The 27,836-nt window shown below is 39.1% G+C and overlaps 1 protein-coding gene across 1 annotated transcript in view; it reads right to left on the minus strand.

Annotated features, from left to right (window-relative positions):
- shot (dystonin-like protein short stop) overlaps window positions 1-27,836 on the minus strand; it is a 1,739,701-nt gene that overhangs the window by 318,901 nt on the left and 1,392,964 nt on the right. The window contains exon 74 of the mRNA XM_090380932.1: window positions 8,190-8,396. Within this exon, the coding sequence (XP_090237058.1) occupies window positions 8,190-8,396 (207 nt within the window). The remainder of the gene's footprint in view (window positions 1-8,189; window positions 8,397-27,836) is intronic.

Below are 27,836 nucleotides of genomic sequence, written 5' to 3' on the forward strand. Positions count from 1 at the left end.
AGGCACTGGTTAAAGAAGCACTGCAGGATCATTTAGACAAGGCTTAAGTTATAGCTCAGACACAGCATGGTTTTGTTAAGGGGAAGTCTTGCCTGACCAACTTGATTGGATAGTATGATGCAGGGAATAACTTTGATATTATATACTTGGATCTTAGAAAGGCTTTTGATACTGTTGCACATGGAAGACTGCTACACAAATTGGAGTGTGACATTGGAGGCAAATTGCTGCTATGGATAAAGGGGTGGTTGAGGGGGAGAAGACAGAGATTGGTAATCAATGGACACTGCTCATCGTGGACTAATGTTATTAGTGGAGTCCCTCAGGGCTCAGTGTTGGGTCCATTATTGTTTTCTGTATTTATAAATGATATTGATGATGGTATATCAAGCTTAATGTCCAAGTTTGCAGACGATACAAAGGCTGGCAGGGTTGTCAAGGACACTACTGACACTATGCTGCTGCAACAGGATCTGGAAAGGTTGAGCAGATGGGCTGAGAGATGGCAAATGAAGTTTAACATTGACAAATGTAAAGTACTACACATGGGCAACAGCAACCCCAGAGCAACGTATCAACTCTGTGGTATTACACTGACAGTGGTAGAGAATGAAAGGGACTTGGGGGTGGTTGTGCAGGCAGATATGAAGTTCTCTGAGCAGTGCAGATGGGCTGCAAGAGTAGCTCATGGAGTATTGTCAATGATATACAGGAATTTTTCCAGCAGGGATAAGGTGGTGATTATTCCATTGTATAAGACAATGGTCAGGCCACACCTAGAGTACTGCATACAGGTCTGGAGACCTCATTTCAAGAAGGATGTAGAGTTGCTGGAACGAGTACAGAGAAGGGCAACCAGATTAGTGAATGGAACAAAGGGTTACTCTTACGAAGAAAGGCTTAAGTTTTGCAAATTACAGTGTCTGGAGACTAGGCACCAGTGAGGTGATCTGATGGAGGTGTATAAAGCCTTGAACGGTTTAAGCATGTTCAATGCTGATGGGATTCTTCCTCTAGCTCAGAAAAATCACCTGAGAGGGCATAAATTCAAATTGAGGAAAGACAGATGTAGGACAGACGTGCGGAAATTTGCCTTTAGCCAGCGGGTGGTTGGTTGGTGGAACAGACTTCCATCCCTTGTGGTGGAGGTTGATAGCCTAAATAAGTTTAAGGCTCAGCTGGACAGGTATTTTGAACGAACAGAGGGGTGAAGTGGAAGTGGGTTTTTTTTTTTTTTTTTTTGGCTGATGCTGCATAAGCTTGCTTTCTTGCATCAAATGCCTCTACTAATGCTAATGCTAATATAGTATCACATAATGGATATTAAAAAAACAATCAATATTATAAAATGCATAATATGCTTTATTTTATATGATTTCTAAATGGAATTTTGGAAATTTCACATGTGCTAGATTGAATCATCCTTCAGGTATAAGTAGGCTTATGACTCCCATGTTTGACACTCAGGTGGCTAAGCAGATGTTTGCACTTAAAATTATAGTAACATAAAAATATAAAATTTTTCATGTCAAAGTATCAAGAGGTGTCTATTTCATTTATTTAAATACTGATTAAATTGTTCTTTATTATAACTTTAACATCATTAAAGATGAATTCTGAAGAAATAGTGTATCCCCATTCATTCCTTTTCTTGTCTTCGGCACTAGATACATGCTAGTTTTCATAATTCAAAGTATTTTATGTGTTGAATTTGAAACTTTCAAAAGATATCTTCATATCATATTTCATAAGATTTCTTTCTATAGATTTTTTTCAACTTGTACATCATTAGCACAGCAAGGACTGTTCTTAATGACTTGGGAATAAGTGTTCTACACTGGCCTAACCTTAAATGCATTGGCAAAGCTAAAAATTTACAAACATTTGCATACTGTAAAACTTACACTAGAACTAATATAAATCAAAATATTAGCACTAGTGCAATGTTTCATCGTGCAGGTAAATGCAAGAGGAAATGTCTATCATTAAAGTTGTTTACAGTGTAAATATCTGAAGTATATTTTGCATACACTGGATTTTTTTTGTTATCATGTAAATATCAACACATAAGTTGTGCTAGAGCATCGTGTCTATATGTAGCCAACTACTAAGTAGTGTAAAAATGGCATCATTTAAGTATATCTCATATTGTGAATATCTTCACAACGAGTTACCATGATATTGCACTACCCCGAATAAGTAACGCTTCACCAGTGGAGAAGATTAGTATTATTTATTCTCGGCAAATACCACCACCCAGATGGCACCATTTTGGAGCTTGTTGGCTCTTCATAGGTGGGTGGGTGGGCAGGTTGTGAAGGTATTCAAAATATGAGATATACTTAAATGATGCCATTTTTCAATTACTTGTTGTTGTGGGATTTATTGGCGCCAGGGCTACTATGGCCAAATTGCGCCTGTTACTTTCGAAAATTCATCAATACATTATAGATGGGTCTAGAAGTGGTTGTATACATTGATCATTTTCAGATAAATAAACAATTCTGATAAATTGGCATCATCTCCTAGTATATGTTTTAGTTGCAGTGGGTTTTGTGAATTCAGTAGAGATCTGAAACATGCAATTCTGGCCGAATGGTAACGTGGACACTCAATGATAATATGCTTCACGGTTAGTGTGGTACTACAAAGCGAGCAAAGTGGAGGATCTGCACCTAGTAGTAAAAATAAGTGTGTTAGATATGTATGGCCAATTCGTGCTCTAGCAAGCACAACCTCTTCTTGCCTGTTTAATCGGGAACTGGATCTCCAAAGCTGTGGATTCTGTTTTATTTGAAGGAGCTTGTTATCTGTTTGGTGATGCCACATTTCAGACCATATCTCAGTGCATATCTGCCGTATGATTGGTTTGTAGTCGGAATATGGAACTGGGATGTAATTGAAACAGGTAGGGTGTTTTGCTGCTTCATCTGCACGCTCGTTTCCTCGAATACCAACATGGCTGGGTATCCAGCAAAACGTTACAGTTTGCTTATTTTCACTGAGGTGATATAACTGAGATCTAATTTGTGGGATAAGTGGATGGAAATTTCGTGATTTATTCTGTAGGGCATTGACAGCACTTAAAGAGTCAGTGTATATTATGATCTGGGTGTCTAGATGGTCGTTCAAGACATTTAAAGCCATTTTTATCGCATACAGTTCAGCAGTATAAACACTACATTCAAGTGGTAACTGGACAGAAACAGTGGTTGTAGGACTGATTACTCCAGCTCCTACGGATATATCAGTTTTGGAGCCATCTGTATATATTTGGAGACTGCGAGCATTGACCAATGCATGAGACGCATGTAACTGTCTAATGTTGTTGTTCGATAGGGAGTGTTTTACCCACTGAAGAAAATAGTTATCGCAAGGAGGTGTATACATTGCCCATGGTGCTTGTACTGCATCTGCAGCTTGAGATATATTTCCAAGATAGATGCCCCAGTCTTCTGTTAACTCTTGTAGCCGGATACCTGCAGGTTTATTTTCATTTGGTTTGTTTCTGTATAAGTTTACCCACTGAGGTTCAAAGAGATATGTCCAGATGGGGTGAGAAGGGAGGCTACGTAATTTGGCTGCATAGCTAAGAAGCAATACTTTCCTCCTGAGATTTAGTGGAGGCTCATTGGCATCTATATACAAACTTTGTACTGGGGACGTCTTAAAAGCTCCGGAGGCAATCCTCAGAGCACTATGTTGAATTGGATTGAGCCAAGCCAAAGCTGTCTTACGTGCAGAATCATATACTGGAGCTCCATAGTCCAGACGAGATCTTATTAAGGTTCGATATAGATGCAGAAGCGTGAAGCGATCGGCTCCCCATGCCATGGAAGAGATAACTTTGAGGATATTCAACTTTTTCATGCACTGCGTCCGTAATTGCCTTATATGTGCCTGAAAAGTAAGTTTAGTGTCAAATACTAGTCCCAAGAACCGGATATTGTTGCTGAGTGGTATTTGTTGGATTCCTAACCTTAGTTCAGGATCTGGATGCAGCTGACGCTTTTTGCAAAAGTGGATAGCAGTTGTTTTTGTTGCAGAGAGGCGATAGCCATTATGAGATGCCCATGATTGTATTTTGTTTATTGAGAGCTGTAATTGACGCTCGATTGAGCGCATATTTTGTGAGTGGCAGGATATTGTAAGGTCGTCTGCATATAGATAGGTGTCAACATTAACTGGAACATTCTCTGTTACATTGTTTAAATTAACTGCAAAGAGCGTCGCACTAAGAACTGAACCTTGTGGGACCCCTTCTTCTTGGACAAATGTGCGGGATAGAGAATTACAGTAACGCACTTGAAAGGTTCTATTTTGTAGAAAGCTCTGTATGATTAGTGGTAGCTGACCTCGGAGTCCTGTGGCATACAGATTTTGAAGAATGCCATAGCGCCAGGTGGTATCAAAGGCTTTCTCTATATCCAGACAGACCATGACAAGATGTTCTTTACGGATAAAAGCATTCCGTATGTTGGATTCTGCCTTGATCATAAGATCTAGAGTTGACCGATTTTTTCTAAAGCCATACTGGTTCCTGTTTATTATCCAATGAGATTCTAGGTACCATATTAATCGGGCGTGAATCATTCTTTCTAATGTTTTACCAAGGCAACTACTAAGAGATATTGGCCGATAGTTTTGTGGATTTGATTGATCCTTTCCAGGTTTGACAAAAGCTAGGACTATTGAATGGCGCCAAGAAAGAGGGTAGTAGCCTTCAGAGAATATCCGGTTGAAATATATCAGTAAGGAGTTCATAGCTTTCTTATTTAGGTGTTTGAGCATGATATAGTGTATCCCATCAGACCCTGGTGCACTATTAGCTGACCTATTTAAGGAGCTCTCTAGTTCAAGTAGTGTAAAAGGTCGATTATATGGAAGAGATGCCGTTGTTTTAAAGGTAAGCTTATGCTTTTCTGCGTTGGCTTTTATCTGTTTAAAGGCTGACTCATATGCGGATGTGGCAGAGATTTCAGAAAAGGATTCGGCTAGGGCGTTTGCAATTTCTATTGCAGAGGAGTAATCTTTACTCTTCCAGCTTATAATAGGTGTTGATTCCGGGTGCGATTTACCATTCAGCTTTTTAATTTTGTTCCAGATTTTTCTGCTCTCTGTATTTTTATTAATGGTGGAAACAAACCGGATCCAAGAATCTTTTTTCGCTTTTTTCTGCACATAGCGTGCCTTAGCTTTACGTTTCTTAAAATTTATGAGGTTGTCAGTTGTTGGGTTTTTACGAAATAGATTCCATGCTTTATTCTGTTCTTTTTTGGCATCACGGCATGCATCATTCCACCAGACATTGGCATGTCTATGAGGACCAACTCTGGTTTTGGGTATAGAACAAGTTGCAGCTGTTTTTATCTGTGCAGTAATGTGGTCAGTAACAACATCTATAGGCTGGCTTTTGATGACTTGATCATCAAAGAAAATTGCATTGGTGAACTTGTTCCAATCTGCCTTGTTAAATTTCCATTTTTTGTGGCTGGTTATATGTGAGGTTCTATTTGTTTGCAATTTGCAAATGATCGGATAATGATCACTATTCAGTGGGTTACTTAAAACTAACCACTGAATAAGTGGGAATAGTTTTGGAGAACATATTGATAGATCTATGGCAGTAGATACTCCAGTGGAAAAGTGGAAATAAGTGTTAGCACCAGTATTTAATAATGTGAGATTCTGATTGTCCAGAACTGTTTCGATGAGTTTTCCTCGTTTGTCTATCTTGGGAGATCCCCACATAGGATGGTGCCCATTGAAATCCCCTAGCAGAATGAAAGGAGATGGAAGCTGCTTTATAAAATCCTCCAGCTCTTTTACAGTAAATTCTTTGTTTGGGGAGAGATACACAGAGACTACGGTTAGCATAAAACTGAAAACAGTACGTACTGCTACAGCCTCTAAAGTGGTCTGTAGAGGGATTTGTTTGGTAGGAACCTTGTTGTCAATAAGTATGGCTACGCCTCTTCTTGAGTTAGTGCTGCTTCTGTCTTGTTGGTAGATAGTATAGTTTTTGATCACTGGAGTCATCTGTGGAGTTATATTAGTTTCTTGTAGGCAGATGATAACTGGATTATGCTGTTTGATGAGATCATAAATGTCAAAAATATTGCTTCGTAGACCTCTACAGTTCCATTGTATAATGTTCTGCATTATTTAGTTTTAGAGGTTGTAAAAGGTTCAGTCTGTTTTTTGTATCCAGCCTGTTTGGATCGATCTAGTTTCATCCTTTCTTTTTTCCGGAAGGCAGGACGCCCAGTGTCCATGTCGTCTTCCGCGTGTAAATCTAAAATGGTCTCTTCTTGCAGAGTACCAGAATCTATATCTATATTTCCTGAGCATGGTTGGTCAGCATTGTTTGACGCTGATGCTTTCAATTTTGTAGTTTCTGGCAAAGTATCATTTGCAGTTGGTGGTACTGTTAACGGAGTATTGCTAGCGCAAGTTACTTTCCATTGTTCTGTAGATGGTTGTTGTGGGGACGAAAGCACTGATCGAGCCCAATCGGCAATTGAAATAGATGGGGATACTGTGACTGCTGTTTGTGTACCAGTTGATTGATATTTTTTGGTTGCTGCAGCATAGCTAACTTTTGGCATATTGAGCATAACTTGCTTCCTAGCTTCTTGGTAGGTGACCTTTTTTTCAACTTTGTATTTTTGGATGTTTTTTCCTAACCTCCAGAGTTCACATGCTTTTGAATACGCAGGGTGCTGGCCTTTACAATTTGGACATTGTGGCGTTTCTGCAGTGCAGTCAGTTTGTAAATGGGCTTTAGAGCCACAGTTCGGGCAGGTAGAGTCCCCTCGACATACTGTTTGTGAGTGTCCAAATTTTTGACATTTGAAACATCTGATTGGATTGGGAATGTAGGGACGTACTCGGCAGTTAAGGTATCCGGCTTTCACACATGATGGTAGGGTTGGTGTACTGAACGTTAGAATAATGTTCCTAGTGGGAACAAGTTCACCATCTTTTTTAACATTATTCGTTTGGCTTGAACGACTTTTTGTTCTTGCAATTCTTCTACTATCTCATCTTCGGTGACATTCATCAGATCCCACTCTGCTATTACTCCTTTGGAGCTATTTAATGTGGCATGAGGGGTGACCTGTACAGGTATTCCGCCAAAGGTTGACAATTTCAGTAGAGCCTGGGAATGCTGATGTTTAGTTGTTTCAACTAGTAAGTCTCCAGAACGTAATCTTTTGACCATTTTCGGTGAACCAGCCACACTTTCTAAACATTTCTGAATTAGAAATGGTGAAAGGGCACTCATAGGTTTGGATGAAAGAGAATGCAATATGAGGAATGTTGGATATTCCTGTTCATTCTCATTTTTGCGTAATCTCTTAGATTGGGATACGTCACGTTCGGTTTCATTAATGTCATAACATGAGCGTCTGGGCTCAAGTGCTGGGTAGTTGTCACAATCCATGGTTGCTCCTTTTTGCCCCAGAGGATAACTTTTCCCCCAGGTTACCGGCCCCGCCACGTGGAGGCAGGAGCGGTGCCACCAGTGACCAAGCGAGAAGAGATTAGTGGTTAGTGTGTTATGTAGGTTAGTTCTATATACAGGAAGAAGAAAGGTACCTTTCCTTTCTTTTGAAAAGCTTACTTCTTTATTGAGAAGAGCAGAAAAGAAATAACTTAGTAAACAAAAGCTTGAAAATTCTCTGAAAACAGCTAATTCTAGAGAAGGCGCTTTGAGATTCGCTTTTAGACTCGCTTTGATCACTCGCTTGGCACTCGGGGCCTTTTCAATTACTTAGTAGTTGGCTACATGTGGACACGATGCTCTAGCACTAACTTATATGTTAATGCTAGAGCATCATGACTTGAGGCTATTGCCCTAAATGTGTTATGTAAATATCATTAACATTAGCAATTTACTTATCATAAACCAATGAAAAAAGTAATACCCTACTTCATTTATTGAATGAAGTCATAATGAAGATACTTTTAAAAATCTGAGAGATTATAGACATGGATATTGTTAATTATATCTGTTAAGCAATCTTGATGATGCATATAAATAACACACACAGACACATTATTGAAAGGAACTGAACTAAAAAAGTATGATAAAAACTAGTGTACAACGGCATGAGTAGCCAATTGCCAAAAATTCATAAGAATAAGAAATAGAAAAGCATTAAATAACATATGCATATATTCACCTCTTTGGCTTCTTTGTATCCATGATCCAGTGCACGAGTTCTCTCGGCTGCCTTAGAAACAACACGTTCCCAACGATGTTGGACACTAATGAGCAGATTTTTTATAAGGATGACATCCTGTTTTTGACTAAAATATTTCAAGTGAGTTCCCTTTTTATCTAAATTAAGCATCACTTCTCGATGAGTTCCCACATCTTTCTGAAATGCCTTTCAAAAAAAAAAAAAAAAAAAAACCTGATACACCAGTCGTTCTCTTTTTAAAGTTATTTTAATATTAAATCAAAATTAAAATCAATTTCTTAATTTTGCATTCATTTCTTTCAAGAAGGTGGGAACATTCATAAATAACCATTTCAATTACCATTAACTGTTATATAAATAATCATCTTTCATCATGTTATAAATAACCAGATGAAAGACGGACTCATTCCACAACAGTATTACCTTTTTCATACTTGTTATACCAATAATGGCAATTATCACTATACAATATACCATAACAATATAGCTAATATAGACAATATAGTTCATAGTAATGCAATAATATATAATATATCTAGAATTTATTTAAACTGTTTAAGGCATTTAATATACCAAATGAAGCTAATAATCTTGCTGCACCAATTATCAGTGTCTCACATACTACACCTATCATTGTACTTGAATCACTGTGATAATTGCTAGAGGTATAAACAGGATAAATTCAGAAGCAACTGGATTTTTTGTTTTTGTTTGTTTGCTTCAAAAAAGTCTGAGAGATGTGCATCATTTTCTGTAGTGTGGCAGAGAGAGAGATTTGGTTTGGGTTTTATTGGCACATTGGCAATAGTCTATAATGTGCCAAAACCAGTTCATTACCCCTGATCCCAATGTTGCTTGGAATCCAGCAGAAACGAATGTCAAATGAACATTCAACATTTGTTTCTGCTAAATTCTCTTTCTGTCAAATGTTTATTTGACAGAAAGAGAATGTAGTGTCTGCTGGATCCGGGTCAGGAATGGATGAGGATTATGCCTCATCCTGAATAAAGCATGTACTTAAAGAGTAATTATTATTATTATTATTATTATTAGCTATATGGTGCAAAGAAGCCTGAGGCTTATGCTGCACCAGCCAGAAAAAAAAAAAAAAAAAAAAATTTCCCAAGTTAACCTGAGAGAGAGAGAGAGAACGAGAAAAGTAGAAGGGAATCACCAAGAAAGAGAAGAATGATGATATCCAGCTCAGGACCCTGGGTGTGCCAAGCCCATACTCACCAGATGTGAGCCCTCGGGGTTATACGCTACACACCTTTAGTACTTGTGGGTTTTAATGTGGTCCAAGGTTAACTCTACAGCATACACCTCAGCTGTATATATGCTGCATTCATGCGGTATCTGTCAGAGTCATCAGTGAAGACAGGCAAAAAGTCAGAATATTTGCTTGGTGGGCAGTATAGAGTTGTTGGTAGACAGAAGATGGAGTGATGGACTTACTCCAATTAATGGAGAAGTCGCATGACAGTATGCGAGAATGCCAGGGTGGAAGTAGTTGCCTTAGTGACTGGGCAACATTGTCTACCATGATGTAGCTCTAGGACATGGAAACCAAAGGGACAGTTGGCAGTCTGATGGATATTATAAAGAGTTTCCCATAGTGGCTCAAAAACGGATGTTCATGTAGGGTTGCCTGGCAGGGATTTCAGTTTAAAAATATATATATATATAGCGACAACTGCTTTTGTGGGAGAAATAGTAGTAGTTCACCTGCTTCAATGTATAAACTCTGGATAAGGATGTTCTAAATGCTCCAGTAACAATGCTGATGGCTTGATGGTGAACTGGGTCTAGCCATCGAAGTATGCCGTTTCTAGCCAAGGCTTGGGACCCATAATCTAATCTAGCTCGAAGAAGAAGTGCACAACAGATGTGGAATAAATTAGAATGGTCTGCTCTCCATTTACTGGAGGAGATGGCACATAGGAGGTCCAATTCTCTCATGCACTTTGTCTGCAGTTGACATATATGTGGTAGAAATGTCAATTTATTATCCTGCATAAGTCCCAATAATTTTGTCTTGGGTGCTACTGGAATGATGTTTTGTCAGAGTTTGACTTCTGGTTCAGGGTGAAGGTTCCATTTTCAAAAAAGGTGTATGCAGATGGTCTTCCAAAGCAAGAACCTGAAACCATTAGCAATTGCTTTTTGATGACCCTCTAGCATCTTTTCACAGTTATTGCATAACTGTGAAAAGATGCTAAAGTTGTCTATAAAGGGGGCACTGTTTACAGTTGGAGTAAGTTGTTCAGTAATAGAGTTAACTTTGATAGAAAAGTGTAACACTTAGAACTGATCCTTGTGAACTTCCTCTTCTTGACAAAATGGCCGAGAGAGAGTGGATCTTACACGAACTTGGAATGAACTGGTTTGAAAGGAAGTTTTTAATAAAGATGATAATGTGTCTCCTAACACCAAAGTTATATATGTTTTTTAAAATTCCGAATCTACATGCCTTATCATATGTTTTTTTCCAAGTCAAAGAAAACTGTTGGCATTTTCAGGAAAGCATCATGAATAGATGTTTACAGTTGGATTAAATGGTTGAGTGTTGTAATAACCTCCTTTCCACTGCATCCTAGAAAGGAGGTTATTAGCATTCAAATACCACATAAGGTGAGTGTTGACCAGGCTTTCCAGGATCTTGCACAGACAGCTGGTCGGTGCATAGGATATTAATTTTTTGGTATTTTTGATCCTTTCCTGGTTTCGGGAAGACAAGGACAATAGATGAATGCCTTACGCGAGGAAATTGCTGTTCAGGATAGATTCTATTACAGAGATAGAGCAAGAGATCCATGGATTCTGATGAAAGATGTTTAATCATCTCATAATGGAGGCTGGCTGTAAGCCAATTGAAGACAGCTTCGATTGCTGTTTTTCTGATTTGTGTTTGAGGCCCATGAACTCTGCAGGATATGATGTTTCTGAAGACAATTTAGCAAATATCTTCCCTAGAGTATTCACAATTGAGTTAGGCTTGCAATTGTACATCCATTATGATCCAGGATTGATGAAGGGTGTGATATGCATTTGCCCTTCATTTTTTGGATTTTGTCCAAGATGGCTTTGGGATTGGTAGTCCATGTGAAGGAAGGTGTAAATTGGATCAAAGATTCCTTTTGACTCTGAAGTCTGATGTAACGTGCTTTGAAGGCCACTAGATTATCTGTGGTGAGGTAATGACAAAATATTCCCCAAGCTTTGTTTTGAGCCTTTCTTGCTGCTGTGCATTCTTCATTCCACCATTGTTTTGGAAATCATGGAAACCAAGTCAATGTCTTTGGAATTGCAATTGCCGCTGCTTGGATTCTTTCTGTGATTAGCATTAGTAAAGGCACACAATGCAAGAAAGCAAGCTTATATAGCACAAGCCAAAAAAAAGAAAAGAAAAACCCTTCTCATTTTGCCCATCCATTCACTCCAATTGTTTGCCTAGTTCTGTCTTGAATCTATTTAAGCTATGGAAATAACTGCATCATTAATTGTCTCCGGACTGACTTTGGTGGCATTAAACATTGCCAGATGTCTGAAGGTATTACAGTCAGTGTGATTAAGCTTCCACTGTGGTATCCTAGATGGGTGGCACTGTCTCCCACTAGAAAGAGACGACAACACAGGGAAGTGATCACTACCATAAATGTTGCCTTCCACCCCATGTACAAAAGGGAGGAGTGAAGGGGCCCATATAGAGAGAGATCTATCACAGTAAATGTATGGGTAGCCAAAGGGATGAAGGTGATATATTCCACATTAGAAGGGTCAGATCAATGTTCAAGCATACCATCAATAGTCCAACACCTTCTACTGATGTCAGCACTACCCCATTGAGTATCATTAGGTGATTTCAGTCCCCACTGAAATCACCTAATAATAGAAAGGAGATAGTAATTGCTTAATGAGATCATCATGGTCTGCCTGGGGTATATTGTTCCCAGATGGCAAATAGATGGGGAAAACAGCTGAGAGGAACCCAACTGTAAGATGAACTGCTACAGCCTCTAAGTTGGTGAATAGGCATTGGTGGTAATGGCGTAGCATGAAAGGGGATATAGTTACTTACAGGAATGGTGACTTTTCCATTGTTTTTCTGAATAATTGAATAGTTACACAAGTTATACGAGTCCTCATTTGCCTTTAATATCTCCTGCAAGCAAAAGCAATTGGCAAAAGCAGCATCAATATATTTCAGTGTAACACATCGAAATAGTATAATAGTGTATCGAATTGGCAAAAGTAGCATCAAAATAGTGATGCTTACACAGGAGGGCCTTGATTTTTTTTTTTTTTTTATGTAAACTCCAAACACAAGAGGAATTAGAACCTATATTACTTAGTACCATGCTTGGGATGGAGTTTGAGAAGACGAAAGAAGATATTTGTTGATATTGGACTTGAACTTCTGTAGACTGTAATTTTCAGGAAATACATATGAAGGAAGGTTGTTCCAGAAAACGGCAGTAGAATGAATAACCGAGGAAGATGAAAAGTTGGTTCTGTGAGTTTGAAGTTGAACAGTAAATGAATGTTGGTGGCATGTGTTCGGACTGTTTAGGAAGAGAGAGCGGGAATTATAGAAGCCAATTCAGAAGAACAGTGCCCATGGAAATATTTGTAGAAGAGGCATGCAGCAAAAACAGTACATCTATGAGACAGTGAGTGGAGAGACTGTTAGAGATGAATCATTAATTAACCTAACTCCCTCTTTTGAACAGAATCAAGAAGCCTGAGAGAGGTTTTGTTGGCACCATCCTAGATGTGGGAACGGTATTCCATGGTAGGGCAGATTTGCGATTTGTACAGAGTGAACAGCTGTTTGGAAGAAAAGTAATGCCATGAGCGAAAGAGAAAACCAAATTTTTTAGATGCAGAGGAAGCAATATTTGTAATGTGCTTGTGCCATGAGAGATTAGAAGTCAGGGTAATCCCCAAGAGAGATATATCATTTTGCCTAGAAATTGGAGTGTCACCAAAGATAAGCATAGGAGTAGAAGAATCATTTTTGCGAGATATAAGACAAGACTGAGTTTTAGAAGGATTGAAATCGACTAAGTTGTCTTTGCCCCACTGGAGATTGGCATTTAAGAAATTGGTAGCAGATATTCGAGAAGTTGACACTGATTGAGCAGTGCAAGGTTTCTCAAAATGGAAAGTGGAATTCAATCTGCTATCATCGGCAAACCTTCTTCCATTGACTGGAAATCATAGGATTTCCAGTCAATGGAAGAAGGTCATTAATATACAAGAAGAAAAGAGTGGGGGAAAGAACTGAACCTTGGGGAACAACGGCATTAGTGGAGAAGTTAGAAGACAGAGAGCCATCTACCATCGCCTTCAGTGAGCGATCAGAGAGAAAACTGGATAACCAATTACAAAAAACAGTAGGTAAACCATAAGATGGAAGCTTGTTTAGAAGACCTTTATGCCAAACATGACAAAGCCTTTGAGATGTCAAGAGCAACCGCTAGTGTTTCACCGAACTTTTCCATAAGCCAGAATATCACCAGTGGATCGACACTGACGGAATCCATACTGGCGATCGTTGATCAGATGGAAGGTTTCTAGGTAACCATCAACTCTTAACCATCATAAATTAACCATCAACTCTTAAATTATTTCTCCATTACTTTAGAAAGAATAGAATAAATGCAATGGGATGATAATTGGATGGGAGGGATTTGTCGCCCTTTTTAGGAACTGACTGGATATGAGCAAATTTCCAAGCAGAAGGAAAAACACCTTTGGAATAAGAAAGTGAAAAAAGGCGGCAAAGAACAGGAGTAAGTTCAGGAGCACAGGTTTTGAGAGCAAGTGGAGAAATACCATTAGGACCTGGAGCTTTCTTAGCATCAAGATTCACCAAAATCCTTCTGACATCCTTTTGATGGAAGACCACAGGAGGCATTGAATGGAGCGTGATGTCATCACTATTTAAAGTATTTGAATGTGGCCATTCTTAAGATCTGTTGGGTCCATCCAGTGGCTTACAAAGGGCTGAGGGCTTGGTTTTTTCAGTCCTGGATTTATTTGTCTTTGGATAGAATGGGCAATGGCTTGTATCCACTTATTCTTATTCTTTTGCAAAGAGTTCCAGGACAGATTCGTCCTGTACCTCCTTAACCTCTACATCATCCATTATGAACTCGAGTGGGAATGAGATTCCCATCCTTTTGCATAGATAATCGCTTGACAGCCATCATTCCTTGATCTTTCAATTCAGAACAGATCATGAAGGAGATCCCACTCTAATATGACACTGTGTGATGAGTTCAGAGTTTTGTAGGGGTTACAATGACATCCCTTATGAATTTGGCTTTCAGGATTTCTCTCTCTCTCACCCCCTTGATGTTGGCACCTGCATGTGGTGAGGGGACCCCCTAGTGATGCTGCTGGGTATCCAGATTAGCACCACTGGAATCCAACATGCATACATTGGTTCCAAGGTTACATCAAATGCATGTTTTGTATTTGATGCTTCAACTAAAATGTCTCCAGAACGCAGCTGTTTTTATGGATGTTTTATGATCCTGACAATGCTTGTAATCCTTTCTGGATGAAGAAGGGTGACATATTCCTGATTGCTCTCCAGTGGAATGGAGAATGAGAAAAAGCAGATAGTGCTGTTTCCTCAGTTCTGGCTCTTTTAACATAATTGGTGTCACTGTCACTTGATCGATTAGGCCCCAGAAGAATTAGAAGGATTTAAATTACTCATATATGATAAAATAAAAATTTTAGATTCCTTAAGTACCTCACCCAACATGGAGCCCTACAAGGGAATGGCCCTTTGGTAACTAGCAGGTACTGCGTACATGAATAGGACACCAAGTTCACTTAGGAGCATCATACGCGCAGTTCCAATAAGTCTTGGCTCTGTCCCAGGACCAAAGGGAGGGAGACTTATTGGAATACAGTTGACCCCTAGCAGTAAGCACTACCCACCGATTAATCTCATTTGGGACGGTCTGCGATTTCCCATCTTGTTCGCAGCAGAGGCGAAAGTATTGTATTAGGGCTAGGGGGATCCTGGTGAAGTCCACCAGGATCCCCAGCCCTAATACATCATGTAACCCGTGGAAACTCAAACTCAGAAACATGGATAATGGTGGGTGAGGCCCACAAGGATCCCTGTTTCTGAGTTTCCATGGGTTACGGCACATAGCTGCACATGCACACACCGGATTCCATTGATGTAACCTTAGAACTTAGAACCAATGTATGGGTGTTGGATCCCAGTGGTGCTAATCTGGACACCCAGCAGCATCACCGGGAGGTACTGCCACCATGTACAGGTGCCCACATAAACACATAAAGGAGAGAGAGAGAGAAAGAGAGCAGTTGACAAAAAGCAAGGTAAGCATTGTTGTTGTATAAGGTGTTCATTGAGCTTATGTTTCACTGTAAAGGGTATGTGGTTAGTGTCTCCCCTGAAGGATGTAGAGCTGCTGGAACGAGTACAGAGAAGGGCAACAAGATTAGTGAACGGAGCAAAAGGGTTGCTCTTATGAAGAAAGGTTAAAGTTTTGCAAATTACAGTGTCTGGAAACTAGGCACCTGCGAGGTGACCTGATTGAAGTGTATAAAGCCTTGAATGGTTTGAGCATGCTCGATTCTTCCTCTTGCTCAGAATAATCAATTTGAATTTATGCGCCTGAGAGGGCATAAATTCAAATTGAGGAAAGGCAGTTGTAGGACAGATGTGCAAAAGTTTGCCTTTAGCCAGTGGGTGGTTGATTGCTGGAACAAACTTCCATCTGTCATTGTAGACGTCGATAGCTTAAATAGATTCAAGGCAGAACTAGACAAACATCTGGAGCGAGTGGATGGATGAAATGAGAAGGGTTTTTTTGTTTTTGGCTGATGCTGTATAAGCTTGCTTTCTTGCATCATATGCCTTCACTAATGATAATGAGGAATAAAAAGTATGTCCTGTATAAAGTCTTGTAGTCCTATTTTGATTCTCATTAGGAAAACTTACTCTTGTCTTTTTGTGGGGTCAGAATGTCAGAGTTGTAATTGTTGAAGCTTATTATATGACTGAGTTTCCCATATTAAAGTCAATTGACTTTTGCATAATCAAAAAACTGCACCTGAAAATGAGTTGAGGCTGTTTAGATATTTAGCTATGTAACCTGCACATTCTTTACCTGGTATTCCAGTGTGTCCTGGGATCCAGCAGAATAATACTACTTGCAGAAGTTCAATGAGATAAATCACTTCTGATCTGAACTGATGAACTTTAAAGGGAAAAAAGTAAAATATTTTCTAGAGTAAGCTTCACGTTGTGTAATTCAGCAGTGGAAAATGATACAGAAAATAGTGCAATTACTATCAGACTTTTGAGTTATTGGTATAAATTTTAATGAAGCAAGGAAAATTTTGTGTGCAAGCAATATGTAGTTGTTGGATATTAATGTTTGTTAGAGGATGTTTTCCCCACTGTTAAAAGTGTTACAATATGGTAATCAGTAGTTCTATGGAGGATCTGGATTTGAGGAGGACCTTGGGGGGGGGGGTTTCAAAGTGGATATTCCAGGTTCTTGTCCTATAATCTATAGAAACAAACTATAATCTAATAACAACAGGCCAAATGGCCTGCCTGCTGGTATTAGATTATAATTTGTTTCTATAGTAGATCATAAACTGTGGATCATTAAGTATCAATCAAATAGAGTGAGTGAGTAGGTTTTGGATCTTAGTGGAACATTACAGTAGAAGATTAAACTCTAACCTTCTAATGCTAAGAAATGATTCAAAGGCCTTAACACATAGAAGCTCAGGAGACTTTATTGGAGATTTCTGAAAGAAACTAGACAATCTTGAAAGCAGATGGAAGGTTAGAAAGAAGTAAGGCATAACACATTCTCTCTCTCTCTCTCTCTCTCTCTCTCTCTCTCTCTCTCTCTCTCTCTCTCTCTCTCTCTCTCTCTCTCCCTCCCTCCCTCTAGCAGAATCATGAATAGGTGTGCTAAAGGCTATGAAATCTGATTAAGGATATTAGCATTAGTAGAGGCATTTGATGCTAGAAAGCAAGCTTATGCAGCATCAACCAAAAAAAAAAAAAATAATAATAATAAAAATAAATAAATAAATAAATAATAACCACTTCCACTTCACCCCTCTGTTCGTTCGAAATACCGGTCCAGCTGAGCCTTAAAGTTATTTAGGCTATCAACTTCCATGACAAGGGATGGAAGTTTATTCCAGCAACCAACCACCCGCTGGCTAAAGACAAATTTCCTCACGTCTATCCTACATCTGTCTTTCCTCAATTTGAATTTATGCCCTCTCAGGTGATTATTCTGAGCAAGAGGAAGAATCCTATCAGCATTGAGCATGCTCAAACCATTCAAGGCTTTATACACCTCTATCAGATCACCTCGCCGGTGCCTAGTCTCCAGACACTGTAATTTGCAAAACGTAAGCCTTTCTTCATAAGAGCACCCCTTTGTTCCCTTCACTAATCTTGTTGCCCTTCTCTGTACTCGTTCCAGCATCTCTACATCCTTCTTGAAATGAGACCTCCAAACCTGTATACAGTACTCTAGGTGTGGTCTGACCATTGCCTTATACAAGGGAATAATCACCTCCTTATCCCTGCTAGAAAAATTCCTATATATCATCGACAATACACCATGAATTACTCTTGCAGCCCATCTGCACTGCTCAGAAAACTTCATATCTGCCTGCACAACCACTCCCAGGTCCCTTTCATTCTCTACCACTGTCAGTGTAGTACCACAGAGTTGATACATTGCTCTGGGGTTGCTGTTTCCCATATGTAGTACTTTACATTTGTCAATGTTAAACTTCATTTGCCACCTCTCAGCCCATCTGCTCAACCTTTCCAGATCCTGTTGCAGTAGCATAGTGTCAGTAGTGTCCTTGACAACCCTGCCAACCTTCGTATCGTCTGCAAACTTGGACATTAAGCTTGATATACCATCATCAATATTATTTATAAATACAGAAAACAATAATGGACCCAATACTGAACTCTGAGGGACTCCACTAATAACATTAGTCCACGATGAGCAGTGTCCATTGATTACCACTCTCTGTCTTCTCCCCCTCAACCACCCCTTTATCCATAGCAGCAATTTGCCTCCAATACCACACTACTCCAATTTGTGCAGCAGTCTTCCATGTGCAACAGTATCAAAAGCATTTCTAAGATCCAAGTATATAATATCAAAGTTATTCCCTGCATCCAGTTCTTTTGTGACTGCATCATAGTATCCAATCAAATTGGTCAGGCAAGACTTCCCCTTAACAAAACCATGCTGTGTCTGAGCTATAACTGAAATCTTGTCTATATGATCCTGCAGTGCTTCTTTAACCAGTGCCTCCATTAATTTTCCAGGAACAGAAGTAAAACTAACAGGTCTATAATTACTTGTGTCGCCCTTTGACCCTCCTTTGTGAATTGGGGTCACATTTGCACATCTCCAGTCCATAGGTACTTCCCCTGAGTCCAAGGAAGCTCTCATAATTATGGCTAAGGGTTTGCTTACTTCCTTTAATATAACTGGTTAGATCCCATCCACCCCAGGTGCCTTTCTTGTATTTATCTTCAACAATTTCTCCTCCACTTTACTCTCAGTTATTACAAGATTCTCTAGATTACTGCCAGAGTTGAATACACTTCTGGCATTCCCCCTTGCTGAATAACTCCTCATGTGTGAATGTCGATGCAAAATATTCATTGAGTTTGTTAGCTACCTGAGCAGGATCACCAACAGTTGACCCATCGATATCAAGTGGACCAATCTGATTCATCCCCTTCCTTCTAGAGTTTACATTAGTAAAGGACTCTTTGCTGTTTTTCTTTGCATCCCTTGCCAAAGATTTCTCGTAATCTGCCTTCGCCTGCCTAACCTCCTTTGTAACTTTGTTACAGATCAACTTGTATCTATCATAGGCTTCTGTGTCACGTGTTAATTTGTATGTATCCCATGCATTTTTCTTCTCTGCCATATGTCTCATTAGTTAATCTGACATCCACTTAGACATCTTGAACAATATTTCTTAGTTGGTATGTAAAGCCTAGTAGCTTCCAAGATAAGTTACATACATTAAGTGAAGCAAGATGTAACAATCTGTGCCCCACTTTATGGTGCACAAATAAGAATAAGTTGATATATATTTTTTAAGTAATCTGGAGATGGTTGATATGTTTTAGACAATTTAACTTATCACAAATTAAATACTGAAGATAAATACTATTCACCACTGGAAGAGAATGATGGACAAGTATTAGTAAAGCAAAATGATGCGAGGAAGCAGACTGCATCAACACCATAATTAGCATTAGCATTAGTAGAGGCATACAATACAAGAAAACAAGCTTATTCGGCATCAGCCAAAAAAAAAAAAAAAAACCACTTTCAATTTTGCCCCTCCATTTGTTCCAAATACCTGTCCAGCTCAGCCTTAAATTTATTTAGGCCATCAACTTCCACAACAAAAGATGGAAGTCTGTTCCACCAATCAACTGCCTGCTGGCTAAAGGCAAATGACAACACATCTATTCTTCAATTGCCGTTCGCAATTTGAATTTATACCCTCTCGGATGATTATTCTGAGCAAGAGGAAGAATCCCATCAGCATTGAGTATGCTCAAACCATTTAAAGCTTTATACACCTCAATCAGATCACCTCACAGGTGCCTAGTCTTCTAACACTGTTATTTGCAAAACTTAAGCCTTTCTTTGTTCCATTCACTAATCTTGTTGCCCTTCACTGTACTCGTTCCAACAGCTCTACATCCTTCTTAAAATGACGCCTCCAGACCTGTATACAATAGCATTAGCATTAGCATTAGTAGAGGCATTTGATGCAAGAAAGCAAGCTCATGCAGCATCAGCCAAAAAAAAAAAAAAAAAAAAAAAAAAAAAAAGTAACATAAATAAATAAAAATAACCACTTCCACTTCACCCCTCTGTTCGTTCGAAATACCTGTCCAGCTGAGCCTTAAACTTATTTAGGCTATCAACTTCCACGACAAGGGATGGAAGTCTGTTCCACCCACCAACCACCCGCTGGCTAAAGGCAAATTTCCGCACATCTATCCTACATCTGTCTTTCCTCAATTTGAATTTATGCCCTCTCAGGTGATTTTTCTGAGCTAGAGGAAGAATCCCATCAGCATTGAGCATGCTCAAACCATTCAAGGCTTTGTACACCTCTATCAGATCACCCCGCTGGTGCCTAGTTTCCAGACACTGTAATTTGCAAAACTTAAGCCTTTCTTCGTAAGAGAACCCCTTTGTCCCATTCACCAATCTAGTTGCCCTTCTCTGTACTCGTTCCAGCAGCTCTACATCCTTCCTGAAATGAGGCCTCCAGGCCTGTATACAGTACTCTAGGTGTGGCCTGACCATTGCCTTATACAAGGGAATAATCACCTCCTTATCCCAAATACTGAAGGTGTGGCCTAACCAAAGTCGTATACAAGGGGATAATCACCTCCTTATCCCTGCTATAAAAATTTCTGTATTTCATTGACAAGACACTATGAGATCGTCTGCACTGCTCAGAAAACATCATATCTGCCTGCACAATTACCCCCATGTCCTTTTCATTCAAAACCACTGTCAGTGTAGTACGACAGAGTTCATATGTTACTCTGGGGTTACTGCTTCTAATATGTAGTACTTTACATTTGTCAATGTTAAACTTCATTTGCCACCACTCAGCCCATCTGCTCAACTTTTCTAGATCCTGTTGCAGAAGCGTAGTGTCATTAACAACCTTGCCAACCTTTATATTGTCAGCAAACTTGGACATTAAGCCTGATACCATAATCAATATCATTTATAAATACAGAAAATAACAATGGACCCAACACTGAAACCTGAGGGACTCCGCTAATAACATTAGTCCATGAAGAGCAGTGTCCATCGATTGGCACTCTCTGTCTTCTCGCACTCAACCATCCCTTTATCCATAGCAACAATTTGCCTCTAATGCTGCAGTGCTCCAATTTGTGCAGCAGTCTTCCATGTTGTTGTTATTTGGTTTTTAGGAGCATTAGGAACTAAGGCCATATTGCTCCTGGCGGTGGTCATTCCCTGACCTTTCCACATCCTCCGTATTTGGTGGTGATGGGCTCGAACCCCGGTCTAATCAAGAAGAGTGTGCTACACACTGCTGCTCCTTCCCACCTGGCTACGGAGGCGCACAGTCTTCCATGTGCAACAGTATAAAAAGCCTTTCTACGATCCAAATATATGATATTAAAGTTGTTCCCTGCATCCAGTTGCTTTGTGATCACATCATAGTATCCAATCAAATTGGTCACGTAAAACTTTCCCTTAACAAATCCATGCTGTGTCCGAGCTATCATTGAAGGATAGACAGGATAGGAAGGTAGGAGGCATTATGCTATTATTAAAGAAACACATAAAATCAAAGGAAGTGCACCGAGTCGACATCACTGGACAGTGCAGTGTTGGGTCAGTTTGGTGTGACATCAGCTCTCGGAGATCAAAACTGAGAGTAGGAGTGTGTTATATGCCTAATCACTCTGATGAGTATAATAAAAAATGGTACAGAAAAATAGAGTGTGTGCCAGTAAATCAGAGTCTTATAATGGGGGATTTTAATTTCCTGGATATTGACTGGAATTTGTAGTTGGTCACTCACACACTAGCAAGGCTCTTGTGGATTTATTGGATGACTGTTTTCTACATCAGCATGTTCGGGAGGCAACAAGAGGGAGTAATTCTCTCGATCTGATTATCAATAGTGATTCTTCATGCATTAAGAATCTACAGATAAAGGAACCACTAGGTGGCAGTGATCACAGTGTGCTGAAGTGGGATTTACTCAAAGAGGTAACTACCATCAGGGGTAAAGGGAGGTTTTTTGCTTTCGTAAAGGAGACTATGGTGGTCTGAGACAGTATTTAAATTCTATACGGTGGTATAAACTGATGATGTTACCAACAGTAAAAACAAAATGGGAGGCATTCAAAGATTTAATCTTGGAAGCTACTAGACTTTCCATACCAACTGAGAAATATTGTTCAAAATTTAGGACTAAGTGGATGTTAGATGAACTAATGAGACATGTAGCAGAGAAGAAAAATGCACTGGATACATAAAAATTAATGGGTGACATGTAAGCCTATGGTAGATATAAGCTGGTCTGTAACCAAGTCACAAAGGAGATTATGCAGGCAAAGGCAGATTATGAGTAATCTTTGGCAAAGGATGCAAAGAAAAACAACAAAGATTTCTTTATCTATGTAAACTCTAGAAGGAAAGGGATGAATCAGATTGGTCCACTGGATATTGATGGTTAAACTGTTGATGATCCTGGTCAGGTGGCTAACAAACTAAATGAGTATTTTGCATCTACATTCACGCATGAGGAGTTATTCATGAAGGGGAATGCCAGAGGTGAATTAAATTCTGGCAGTGAGCTAGATGATTTTGTAATAACTGAGAAGAAAATGGAGGAGAAATTGTTGAAGATAAACATAAAAAAGGCACCCGGGGTGGATGAGATGTATCCAGTTATATTAAAGGAGGCAGCAAAGGAAGTAAGCAAACCCTTAGCCATAATTATGAGAGCTTCCTTGGACTCAGGGGAGGTACCCATGGACTGGAGATGTGCAAATGTGACCCCAATTCACAAAGGAGGATCAAAGGGCAACACACGTAATTATAGATCTGTTAGTTTAACTTCTGTTCCAGGAAAATTAATGGAGGCCCTGGTTAAAGATGCACTGCAGGATCATCTAGACAAGACTTCAGTTATAGTTCAGACACAGCATGATTTTGTTAAGGGGTTCATGTCTGACCAATTTGAGTGGATACTATGATGTGGTCACGAAGGAACTGGATGCAGGGAATAACTTTGATATCATATATTTGGATCTTAGAAAGGCTTTTGATACTGTTGCACATGGAAGACTCCTGCACAAATTGGAGCAGTGTGGCATTGGAGGAAAATTGCTGCTAGGGATAAAGGGATGGTTGAGTGGGCAAAGACAGAGAGTGGTAATCAATGGACACTGCTCTTCGTGGACTAATGTTATTAGCGTAGTCGCTCAGGGTTCAGTATCGAGTCCATTGTTGTTTTCTGTATTTATAAATGATATTGATGATGGTATATCAGGCTTAATGTCCAAGTTTGCAGATGATACGAAGGTTGAATGTTTTGAGAATGCTCAATGCTGATGGAATTCTTCGTCTTGCTCAGAATAATCACCTGAGAGGGCATAAATTCAAATTGAGGAAAGACAGTTGTAGGATAGATGTGCGGGAGTTTGCCTTTAGCCAGTGGGTAGTTGATTGGTGGAACAGACTTCCATCTTTTTTTGTGGAAGTTGATAGCCTAAATAAATTTAAGGCTGAGCTGGACAGGTATTTGGAATGGAGGGGTGAAATGGGAGCGGTTTTTTTTTTTTTTTTTGGCTGATTTTGCATAAGCTTGCTTTCTTGCATTATATGCCTCTACTAATACTAATGCTAAAGCTAAAACAAAAATGAACAAAGACTACTCTTTGTTTTAGTTTTAGTTTTAGAGAGTAAAACACAGGCTAATGGCAGAAATGTATATAAAACCTATTTATATTATAGTGTTTATAAGTAATGGTATAGCAGTTTAGCTAACTGGATTCAAAATTAAGTAAGTAATTAGGATAAAAATAGACACATTCATGTGGCTTCATGACTTTTTACTTCATCCGGTCCAGAATGTTTAATCTGAGTACATACCTCATCGGTTTCAGTGATTTTAACTTTTCCTGTTTGCTTTACGCTTCTCTCAGGTAAGCCATGAAATATATATATATATCACTATTCTCGGGCTTAACTCAATGTTTAGGTCTAACTTCCATTACTGCTAAATTCAAAATTCCTTTACCACTCCCTCCCATATGTGAGTGTATATTTCATGTAAGAAACAGAAGCCCTACTTCTTGCTGCCTTTCCTGTGATTTTAATGACCTTTGATTGAAATCATGAGTTTTTCGTCAATAAGTACTTCCTTATTATTTTCTCATATTTCTCTGTGTTTTACATAGTTCCAATCCCCATTTGTAGTTCATTTTCTATTCTCATCCTCTCAATTAACTTATATATCCATTATGGTCGTTGGGTTCATTCTGCCAAAAAAGCAGTTTTCGTAGTCCATAAACCATATTACAATTTTTGAATATACCTCTTCAATTTCTTATAAACTAAATATATATATTTATTTATTTATACACCAGGTGTATAATTTATTTTTGGTTGCTATTCTCGAAAATGTTGCATTTTGTGCATTAAAACATAGTTGCAACTTTTCTAACTATTTTTGAAGTCCATCCATGTCATCGTGAAGGAGAGCTGCCTGGCAATGATCATTAATGACTGTTGTTGTTGTTATTATTTGGTTTTTAGTAGCATTAGCAACTAAGGCCATATTTCTCCGAGGATATGCGGTGCTTATTCCCTGACCTTTCCGCATCCTCTCTATTTGGTGGTCACGGGCTCGATCTCCGGTCTAATCAAGAAATGTGTGCTACACAATGCTGCGCCTGCCCACCTGGGTACTGAGGCGCCTAATTAATGACTCTATCAATCCTTATGCCGTCATGTAAATTTTGACATAATGCATTCTATCTCTTCGTAGATGTCATTTAAGAAAATCAGAAACAATAGTGGTCCAAGAACCAATCCTTCGGGGGATCACACTTTCATTGTTACACCAATCTGAAGAATATCCAGTAATCACAATCCCCTGCCTTCTGCCCTGCAGTCAAGTCACCCAGCAATCCATCTTAGAATCTTCCCAGTTCTCACAGCATGTTTCAACGTATGTAGTACCCACCCATGTGGGACTGAGTCAAATTCGTTGCTAAAATCCAAATAAACTATATTGAAATTGTTCCCTGCATCCAGCTCAAGAGTAACTGTGACATAATAGCCTCTTAAGTTAGTTAAACATGATTTTCCATTAAAAAGACTACATTGTGTAGCATTCGGAATGTCATATCTATATAAATATCCCTCGATACACTCTCAATCATTGCTACTAATATTTTCCCTACCACTTAAGTCAGACTAACTGGTCTGTAGTTACTGACTTTACTCTTAGTCTTAAGGTATTGGTGATATATTGGCACTTCTTCAATCCAAAGATGCTCTCATTACATTTCAAAGCCCTAAATTTTAATTTCCCTTTTTTGAATCATATATGTAATGATTCAAGTGTTTTTGAAGCAACTGGCTAGATTTGGTAAACACCCTTCACATCTTCAAATTATCAGAAAACGTTGACAACTAACCTTAAATACCCTGATCAGTATCATTTATCACAGAGTCCTGATTGATATCCTTTGCTACACTAGTCCACTTTACGATTGACCATTTATGACAACTATCTTTTAGCCAGCCTGTGTTCCAACATTGCATTTTATCAGTAACTCCAACCTTTTTCCGGTTTATATAGCAGCATTCCATGACAAATAATACTAAAAGTATTATAATGCCTAGATATATAATGTAAAAACTGTTACCTCATCCAACTGTTTAATGATTACACCATAGTAATGTGGGATTTTAACTTCCAAGATGTTGACTGGAACTTGTGGATTGGTCAACAACTCACACACTAGTAAGACTTTTGTGGATTTATTGGATGATTGTTTTCTACAGCAGTATGTTCGAGAGGCAACAAGAGAGGGTAATACCCTGATCTGGTTATCAGCAGTGATCATTTGTGTATTAAGAATTTGCAGATAAAGGAACCACTAGGTGGCAGTGATCGCAGTGTACTGATGTGGGATTTACTTAAAGATATAAATACCATCAGGGCTAAAGGAAAGGGTTCTTTCTTCCGTAAACTTTTGTTCCGTAAACTGAGTGGTCTCAGACAGTTTTTAAATTCTGTACAGTGGGATCAACTGACGATATTACCAACAGTAAATTCTAAGTGGGAAGCATTCAAGGAATTAATCATGGATGCTACTGAAAGTTTCATATCTATTAAGAAATATTGTTCAAGGTTTAGGCCTAAATGGTTATCAAATGAACTAATCAGACCCGTGACAGAGAAGAAAAATGCATGGGATGCATATAAATTATCAAGCGACTCAGAAGCCTATGGCAGATATAAGCTAGTCTGTAATCAGGTCACAAAGGAGGTTAGGCAGGTGAAGGCAGATTACGAGAAATCTTTGGCAAAAGATTTTAAGAAAAACAGCAAGGATTTTTTACTTATATAAATTCTAAAAGGAAGGGGATGAATCTGATTGGTTCACTTGATATCGATGGTTCAACTGTTGATGATCCTGCTCAGATAGCAAACAAACTGAATGAGTATTTTGCATCTACATTCACACATGAGGAGTTATTAAGGTTTGAAAATGACAGAAGGTTATCAAATTGTAGCAGGGTGCTTAATGATTTTGTAATAACTGAGAGCAAAGTGGAGGAGAAATTGTTGAAGTTAAACATAAGAAAGGCACCTGGGGTGGATGGGATCTATCCAGTTATATTAAAGAAGGCAGCAAAGCAACTAAGCAAACCCTTAGCCATAATTATGAGAGCATCCTTGGACTCAGGGGAAGTCCCCATGGACTGGAGATGTGCAAATGTATCCCCAATTCACAAAGGAGGATCGAAGGGAGACACGAGTAATTACAAACCAGTTAGTTTAACTTCTGTTCTGGGTAAAATAATGGTTAAAGATGCACTGCAGGATCATCTAGACAAGACTGCAGCAATAATTCAGACACACCATGGGTTTGTTAAGGAAAAGTCTTGTCTGACAAATTTGATAGGATATTATGATGTGGTTACAAAGGAACTGGATGCAAAAAATCATTTTGATATATATTTGGATTTCAGAAAAGCTTTTGACACTGTTGCACATGGAAGACTATTGTACAAATTGGAGCAGAATGGTATTAAGGGTAAGTTGCTACAATGGATAAAAGGATGGTTGGGTGGGAGAAGACAGAGGGTGGTAATTAATGGGTGCTGCTATTCGTGGACTAATGTTATTAGTGGAGTCCCACAGGGTTCGGTGTTGGGTCCTCTATTGTTTTGTATATTTATCAATAATATTGATGAATGTATATCAGGCTTAGTGTCGAAGTTTCCAGATGATACAAAGGTTGGCAGGGTTGTTAATGACAGTAATGGCAGTGTGCTACTGCAACAGGATCTAGATAATTTGGGAAGATGGGTTAAGAAGTGGCAACTGAAGTTTATCCTTGACAAATGCAAAGTACTGCATATGCGTAGAAGTAACCCCAGAGAAATGTACCAACTGTGTGGTACTACACTTAAGGTTGTAGAAAATGAAAAAGACCTGGGAGTAATTGTGCAGTCAGATATGAAGTTTTCTGAGCAATGCAGACAGGCTGCCAGGGCAGGTCATGGGGTTTTGTCAATGATATATAGGAATTTTGCTAGCAGGGAAAAGGAGGTGATTGTCCCTCTGTATAAGGCAATGGTCAGGCCACGCCTTGAGTACTGCATACAGGTCTGGAAGCCTCATTTTAGGAAGTAGAGGATGTAGATTTACTTGAGCGTGTACAGAGAAGGGCAACAAGATTGGTGAGGGGAATGAAGGGATTCTCTTACCAAGAGAGAGGCTTAAGTTCTGCAA

Source organism: Mastigoproctus giganteus, chromosome 9 (genome assembly GCF_048544385.1).
Source record: "Mastigoproctus giganteus isolate SK-2022 chromosome 9, ASM4854438v1, whole genome shotgun sequence".
Taxonomy (NCBI): domain Eukaryota; kingdom Metazoa; phylum Arthropoda; class Arachnida; order Uropygi; family Thelyphonidae; genus Mastigoproctus; species Mastigoproctus giganteus.